Source organism: Triplophysa dalaica, chromosome 12 (genome assembly GCF_015846415.1).
Source record: "Triplophysa dalaica isolate WHDGS20190420 chromosome 12, ASM1584641v1, whole genome shotgun sequence".
Classification (NCBI taxonomy): domain Eukaryota; kingdom Metazoa; phylum Chordata; class Actinopteri; order Cypriniformes; family Nemacheilidae; genus Triplophysa; species Triplophysa dalaica.
In genome coordinates, this window is record NC_079553.1 from 14,968,859 (window position 1) to 14,976,989 (window position 8,131).

Sequence of the window (8,131 nt, forward strand, 5' to 3'; positions counted from 1 at the left end):
TGTAAAATCGCGTGGACAGGTTGTCACACTACAGTGAACGGATTCTAATGCTAAACATTTAACATACAATCCTCCAAACAGTGCAAAAGTGGCCCTGGCCAATGCACTAACCACATGCGCCAACGAGGAGGAGCCTGGGACGCCAATCAAAGCATCAACTTCAAATTGTATCTGAGAGATCAGCCCAGGACCTAGGGGCAGAGACATCAGTTGGAGCTCAATTGTTGATCTGATCACATCCGACGGACTTGCTGGAAAAGAGAAGCTGAGATTTAAAGACGAGCATTTACCATTCTCACCCTGTGCTGCTTGCGAGAGAAACTCTTTCACTTCTTCCGTTGGTGGGCTATTCGCTTTTTGGGTTGTTTTGGCTTCCGACGTGGCGAAGGAGATGTCTTTCCCACAGCTGGGTTACCCGCAGTATTTAAGTGCCTCCCAGGCGGTGTATGGAGGTGACCGACCGGGAGTGCTCACTCCCTCATCCCGCGTAGGGAACGGTGAGATCGGGGGAAGCGCGTCCGCGGCGGCCGCCGCGGTGTCTTCGGTGTTAGGCATGTATCCGTACGCGCACAACTACAGCGCTTTTCTGCCTTATACCAGCGCCGATCTAGCTCTTTTCTCCCAAATGGTAAGAAAAGTAAATGTTTGTTAAATGTATTCATTTGTGAAGGCTGTGTTTTCTGTTCACATGCTGTTGTCTCAGATCAAAGTATTTAAAAATAGTTTTAAACAATGTTTTGGGTTCGCCACGCTTGCATGGTTAATGTAGAACTGAATGGAAGCTTGCTCTGTGAATGGCAAGTTAATGTGCAGCGACTGGGGTCTCACTAAAAGAAAATGACAATGCGGATCTGACATGCAAAAAACTAAATAGAGCAATAAAATATGTTTTTGCGATTTTGGGTTAAATAATAGAATAACGTTTTATTCCGTTTTGTCAGGTGATAAACTTGTTCTTAAGATACATTTCAATTTATTTAAAATGGTTTCGATTGTCGATTAAACTGCCAGAATATTTAACCTTGGAAAGTGTAGCTATAACTATATCGAAATATTGTTAGGCCTATTAATATCTCGCTTAAACAGTAGAACAACATTTATCCCTTCATCAAAAAAATATTTGACTGTCTACTACCTCCTGTTTTTTTTGTTTGTCTTTTACAAAAAAAAATATTCTTAAATTATTAAAATGCACTTAATGGTTTACGTAGATATTTTTGATCGTAATTCTAAATTTTGTTAAGTATTATTATTTTATTTTTGTTGTATCAAGTTATATTCAAAACAATGTGTTGGTAATACTTAACGGTTTATATAAAATACACATTGTAAATTATATGTAAAAATAATTTCGTCATGGTGTGATTTTCTCTTATTTTCCATAATTAAAATTTTTATTCTAGTTTTTTTTAAATAGCCTATGTGTTATTATTTGTATCTGTGGCCTAGCGTTTTCGTGTCAGCTGGCCAAAGGTCAAAAGAAACGTTATTTTAAAAAGGTCGGGAAAATTATGTTAAAATTGTAAAAACCTGTATGTATACTTTCAGTCCACTTTTTAGGTAAGCACCGATTAGCCTAATAGAGAATAATTTGTTTTGCAGAAAAAAATCCGCAACATTGACACGATTAAGAAGTTTCACTTTCACTGAAAATTTGTGGCGCAGTATATTTAAACATCTTGTGCAGAGTTCTTACAGTGATTGAAATAAATGTCTTACAATTGTTATCATTCTTTTTAGGGCTCCCAGTATGATTTAAAAGACAGTCCTGGTGTTCACCCAGCAAGCTTTGCTGCACACAGTGGACCTGCTTTCTACCCCTACGGGCAGTTTCAGTATGGAGACCCTAACAGGCCTAAAAATGCTACACGGGAGAGTACCAGTACTCTGAAGGCTTGGCTCAACGAGCACAGGAAAAACCCATATCCCACCAAAGGCGAGAAGATCATGCTGGCCATCATCACAAAGATGACCCTCACACAAGTGTCCACATGGTTCGCCAACGCCAGGCGGAGACTCAAGAAGGAGAACAAGGTGACATGGGGCGCCAGAAGTAAAGAGGATGAAGATGGCAACATATTTGGTAGCGACAACGAGGGGGACGCCGAGAAGAACGAAGATGAGGAGGAAATAGATTTGGAGAGCATAGATATCGACAAGATCGATGACAATGACGGAGATCAAAGCAATGAGGAGGATGAGGAGAAACGCGGGGAACTGGAGAGTCTGCAGGAGAAACGTCACGCGCTTGCGTTCCAGGCTCATGAGGCCTTTGACAAATCCAAATCAAATGCGATTTCCGTTAGCAAAGAGCCTTCAGACGGAAACAACAACAACACGAGGGTCCTGTCCCCAGGTCGACAGGGAAGTTTTCAAGTTCCGGTTAGCAATAAGCCCAAAATATGGTCGTTAGCGGAAACCGCAACAAGTCCAGATAGCGCACAAAAACCCACATCCCCTACCGTTCCTGTCACTCAAGCGGGGTCTCACCCGGCCTTCCTGCCCAGCCACGGACTGTACACGTGTCAGATTGGAAAGTTTCACAACTGGACAAATGGCGCGTTCCTGGGCCAGAACTCCCTGCTGAATGTGCGATCTTTTCTGGGCGTCAATCAGCATCACCATAACCATCACGTCCATTCGCAGCAGCAACAGCCCACGTCGGTGCTAGTGTCATCCATGCCAGCCGTGAACAGTGACAATGCGCCAGAGGACCTGAGTCCAAAACACATAGGTACGAAATCTTGGGCCTAATGTGGACCACATGACAACTTGTACAATATATTATTATTATTTTCTTTCATAATTATATTATTATTGTTGTTGTTATTATTATAATTATTTGTTGTTTTGTTATTATTGTTTTTGTTTTATTATTATTATTACACTCAAAAATGCTGTATGGTTTTTAACCCATGGCTGGGTCAATATTGGACGTTTGGGTAACAACAACCCAGCATTAAGGTTGATTAAATCCAACCATGTGTTCTGTCCAATATTGACTCTATTGCCATGGGTTAAAAACAAACCAGCATTTGTTCAGTGTATTATAGTCTATTATTGTTGCTGCTATTAAAATATATTTACTGTATAAGAATTGCAATTGCTGACTTTTTCTAATTACTTTTTTTATATCAGATCGAGAAAACGTGCTCAGAAATGAATCACCAACGCAACCTTTAAAGTCATCGTTTCGTCCTATTCATGACAGGTATATTTGCATTATTATTATTATTGTTGTTGTTATTATTCGGATTGTAATATTTATTATGATTTTCGGTTTATAAGGAAAAAAACTATTTTCCCAACGGATGTTTTTAACAGCTCATCGGAGAAAAACTCTTTGGATAAAGCTATTTCCCAGCAGACAGCCAAAGAAAAATCTGCGCTTAGCGCTTATAATAAATAGTTGTGCTTTTTGTGGTGACAAAGGGCCACGAATCCCCCTCCCCACACACACTCTCTCTCTCTCAGGAGAGTAACTACTTATCAAGTCACCAAAGCTGTGTGCCTTTCCTAAAGACCCTTGGGAAAAGTGAACCTCGGGGGAGCAGTCTTGCTGAAACTTTCCCCTTTTTAAGTGCCACATTATTTTAACGGGCCATTCTTTTCTGTGATTTGACTCGTATTTATATATTTCCTATTGGGATAAAACAAATTGCACCAGTGAATTGGATGGTAATTTACGATACAGCATTAAAAACTGTGTATTTTAACATAACGCATCTAGGCCTAACATGTAAAAATGTAAATGAAAGTTAAAATTCAACAATTCAAGTATATTTTATGTTGAAGACATAACGTTACTAAAATTATAAAGATTTACAGTTAGCCTAATTTTAGTGCAAATAATTATTAATGTCATTAAATATAATATATTTTCATTTTCAATGTGCATGGATTATTGGTATCCCTGATTAAATAAATTGTTACCATTATGAGCCATTTTTTTATTTTTGTGGCTAAAAATTGAAATGTCACGCTGTGTTGTTAAGATTTAGGACATCAGATCACATCTCTCTCTGTCTCTCTCTTCTCAGCCCAAGAAACCAGCAGGAATCAACACAGAGGGTCCTAACAGCTCTCTCTTCCGCTTGATCAAGACATTTGCCCGGGAAAAAAGACTGATGGCACTCATAATGGGACAATGCAAACGAAATCAGCATAGCATCCAGTTACTCTAAAACAAATGGCCGAGTTTGATTAGCACCAGTGGAGTTGTACATAATGACACCTGTGATCCCTTCCTTACCGTGGGACATTTGGTAGGCTTATTTTGTCTTTATGTGATGGTGTTTTCCTTTAAGGTGACCCAAATTTGTAAATAGTTGACGGAGTTTGTTCAGATCATATATTTTGTCTAATAAACTAAATGAAATTATAGACAAATTCAAAGTACTGATGGGTTTTTGTGGTCTCTGGGAAAGTGTGGGTTTTAGTGGAGGAAAAGCATTTTTCATTTTCCTTACGTTTTTATTACCAAACTTTTAAATTGTATAAATAAGCCCACTAATCCGCGTTAATAATAAATATAAACAATCGGAGAGTAAGCTGTCGGTCAGTTTGCAAGGGGCCCAAAACGGATCTTAAAATATTTTGCAGGAGTGTTCAAATTCAATTGTTAAATGGAGCTGGCTGGAAATGCATTGAGGTGCTAATAAGAGACCAGATGGCTGCTGGCGGCGGAAAATGGACCGAAGCAGCTGGGAATATCATTAAGTAATAATGCGGGAACGCCCTGTGCAAACAAAATCAAATGGTTAAAATCTAATCTGTCAGTAAGAGAAAGAGAGAAAAAAAACTCGATACGATAATAAATTATTAATTTGTTGAGGAGAGTGACATTCAGTTCAGAGGGAGTGTGGAGTGTCTATAGCCTCATTCGCAAGACAGTAGTAGCAACAGCTAATTCTACAATAATATATAACCTAATAATAAGACAATATAGCCTTTGTCGAATGTTATATAAAACCGATTTCATATAAATAACCATATAATTTATTAATTTATTAATAAAATCTGTTATTTTTTTTTTCCAAATTGTGTTTAAACAAACGACACAGAAAAAGACTCACGGGCTAATATTTTAAAATGTTTGAATGGGTTTGCATGACACTTACTTAGGTCTTAAATAATATGTGTTCTCTGCTTTTCTTGCTTCATTTGAAGCTATTGATATTGGAAGCCAAGTTTCAGAATAAATAAATTAAAGCTTATAGTGACCTCTATAGATATAAAGTGTCATTACAGCTAGTTCACACGGAGAGGGTATGAAGAATTCAGTCGTTTTAACTTTTCTTGTTTCAGAAATTACAGATAATATTTAAGTTTAATTTTTTTTGGAGTTTACTTTTTGGTGGAATTTTTAAATATTGAATGTTTACCTGATGTATGAAATTGTGTAACAGGTCTAGTTTCAGTTAGGCTATTTTACTACCACATGTGACCTAATCTGTGAAAACCCAGGTTAAATCAATGTTTTGTGATTTACTGTTTCTACATAAAATCATCCAACATAATGCAACGAACAGAACATTCTATGAAATATAACGATGATAATTTTAATATTAATAGTGAGTAATGACATGTCAAAGACGTAAACTATTGTGAAATTCATGGTTGAACTCGTTGATGCTAGTTAATATTTTTTTTTTTAGACTAGACTGGTTTTCAAAGAGAGAATGAATTTTATTCGGACGTATTGCATGCCTTAAAATAATTATAAATAAATAAAATAACTATATAGAATTTGCTGATAACATTGCTTTAAAAATGATTAGGATATTTGTAACATTTTCGATTAAAATTAGAAAATCTGTTCCAATGTAGACTTTATTTTTTATTTTTTGTAATTATGACAATTAAAGACAAATTTAAAAAATAACAACGTTATCAAAAGTCAATGCCATGATGCGCTCAAATTAGCATTAATCGTCGCCAGCAGTTAACAAAATAATTTATATACAATGTTTTATGTTCTGCTTTGAAACATTTTTAAAGTTTAACTCTAATCAACATTAAGCTCAGTAAACCCCCTAAGGTTCTCCCCCTAAATCTCCCCCTAAGATTTAGAGAAAACACGTCTGTAATTATTCTGTGCACTGCGCATTTATTAATAATAACATATAAACAATAATCTTGTTTATACAAGTTATTATACTGTACGAATGTAATAATAATAATATTAATAATACACTGTAATTTGTTAGAGAGAGATATTAAATCAGGGCAGGTGTGCAAATTTCTGTTGTGTCGCCTTTATTTCGTATTCATCTTTTTCATGAGCTTGTTGTCGTTGAAATTAAATAACCTCCTGGTGTTCCATTTATATCTTTTGTCCTGTGCTGGCATGGGGTTAGTGCTGTGGGCCATCGGGCTGGGATTCGCTAATACACACGCAATTACTCATTCTGTACTTGATGTACAGTCAATTGTCTAACGAGAAATAAACGGGGCAGGAGCCCATAATTACTCTGACACTTGCAGCAACTCTCACACGCTGCCCCGGGCAATGTATGCAAGCCAAAAGAGGACGAAGAGAATAAAGGAATATGCAAGTGTGGGAGGGACAGAAAAGGAGAGGGGGCAGCAAAAATATACAACCATTTTAATCATTATCAAACGATCATGTTATTTTTGGCTTGACAAAATGATGAAAATAATGAAGGACACACTGAGCCAATAAGAAAAATAAACAATGGAATATCGTTCATTTTCAAATAACATGTTGCTCCCACATAGTGTACAGTAAAATGTGTGGCTTGGACACATAATATCTCTTTTGATGCTTCAGATCTGTCACAGCCTAGGAGAACGAGAGAGGTGAGAGGAAAGTTTATCATTGTCTTGTCTTTTTGGCAGAAACAGGTCATTTATACACCCCCTGCCAAACAACACAACTGCCCCCACCCATAACCCCCTTTATCCACCCCCTCTGAACCCCCCCACCGCCCCACTGTGTTGTCTTTTTGAAGATGCCGCCAGTATCTCTAAAGAACTAATCCATTTATCTAGTTTCATGAGTGCGCTGGGTGAATACCTTCAACAATGGTCGGGCTCTACTGGGAACTGCAAGTCGGGGAGTCCAATAGTCACACGCATCCACAGTTGCCATACACCATGTTATGGTTTGACTACTTCGCTGTTTCTTGTTTCCAAAACAACAATAGAGTTTGAATGGGACGAATACCTTGGTCATCGTGTTTTCCTCCCAGAAGCAATGGGTTGCTGTAGAGCATGCATGCCACCGGATGAGGCAGAGGCTCTTGTTCGAGAGTTGGAGAGAGCTGCTCTCACGCTACTTGCACAAACAGCAACAATAGACAACTACTAGTGAGTAAGTGTGTGTGTGTTTTACAGTTTAGGGTTAGTGTCTGTGTATTTACTGATGGAGTTTGGATAAGTCATCAAATATTATCAATACAGACAAGGAGAAGCACAAAATTACTTCCAGATTAGGTAACAAAGAAATAAAAGGTGTTTTCTTTTCCACTCTTGAATATTTTTTTGCTATAACTTACATTTGGGTAGAGAATTAGATGTCGGTCAATTGCAATACGTGTTTGGTGCATCGTCATAACCATTTAAATTTGTATTTTGATCAATTCAAAAAAGGCACAATATGCATGTAGGTCTGGACGTAATATCACAGTTAAACCTTTAATGATCTGTCACGGTAGTGGGCTTGACCCATCGAAGAGTAAAACAAATAAATCTGGGGTTTATACTTTTCGGACTGGCTGCAGACCATCTCTGGAAATGTTTATAGTGGCTTCCCTTGGATTTGAGCATTTGGGGTGCACTGTAAACACTAATCAAATGCATAAACACATAGAAAGCGAGAATGACAACAAGTAGCGAAAATGCTACACAGTCAGTTGGAGTCGTCTGGTATGTCTGCATAGCGTGTGCGTTTCTCTAAGGCCAGTCCTACAATCCTTAACTCAGAGATAGAGTATGTAGTGTGACCCTTCCCCGAGGCTGCTATTGTCTTATGCTGTGCCTAATAAACTGCAGACAGCCCTTACGGAGCTTTATCCCTCCACATGAAAATTTCCACAGAGACGCATAATAAAGTCAGACTTTCCTGCGCTCCTTTCTGATGTGATGCCATTGTGGGTTTGGGTTAATT

General features: G+C 37.9%; 1 protein-coding gene across 1 annotated transcript; it reads left to right on the forward strand.

Moving 5' to 3' along the window:
• The first annotated feature begins 215 nt into the window (after nucleotides 1-215).
• irx1a (iroquois homeobox 1a) lies at nucleotides 216-4,356 on the forward strand. Its single transcript, XM_056762618.1, has 4 exons — nucleotides 216-628; nucleotides 1,741-2,734; nucleotides 3,139-3,211; nucleotides 4,041-4,356. Exons 1-4 carry the CDS (start codon nucleotides 392-394, stop codon nucleotides 4,096-4,098), a joined length of 1,362 nt encoding a protein of 453 aa, XP_056618596.1. The 5' UTR covers nucleotides 216-391; the 3' UTR covers nucleotides 4,099-4,356.
• Nucleotides 4,357-8,131: the final 3,775 nt, after the last annotated feature.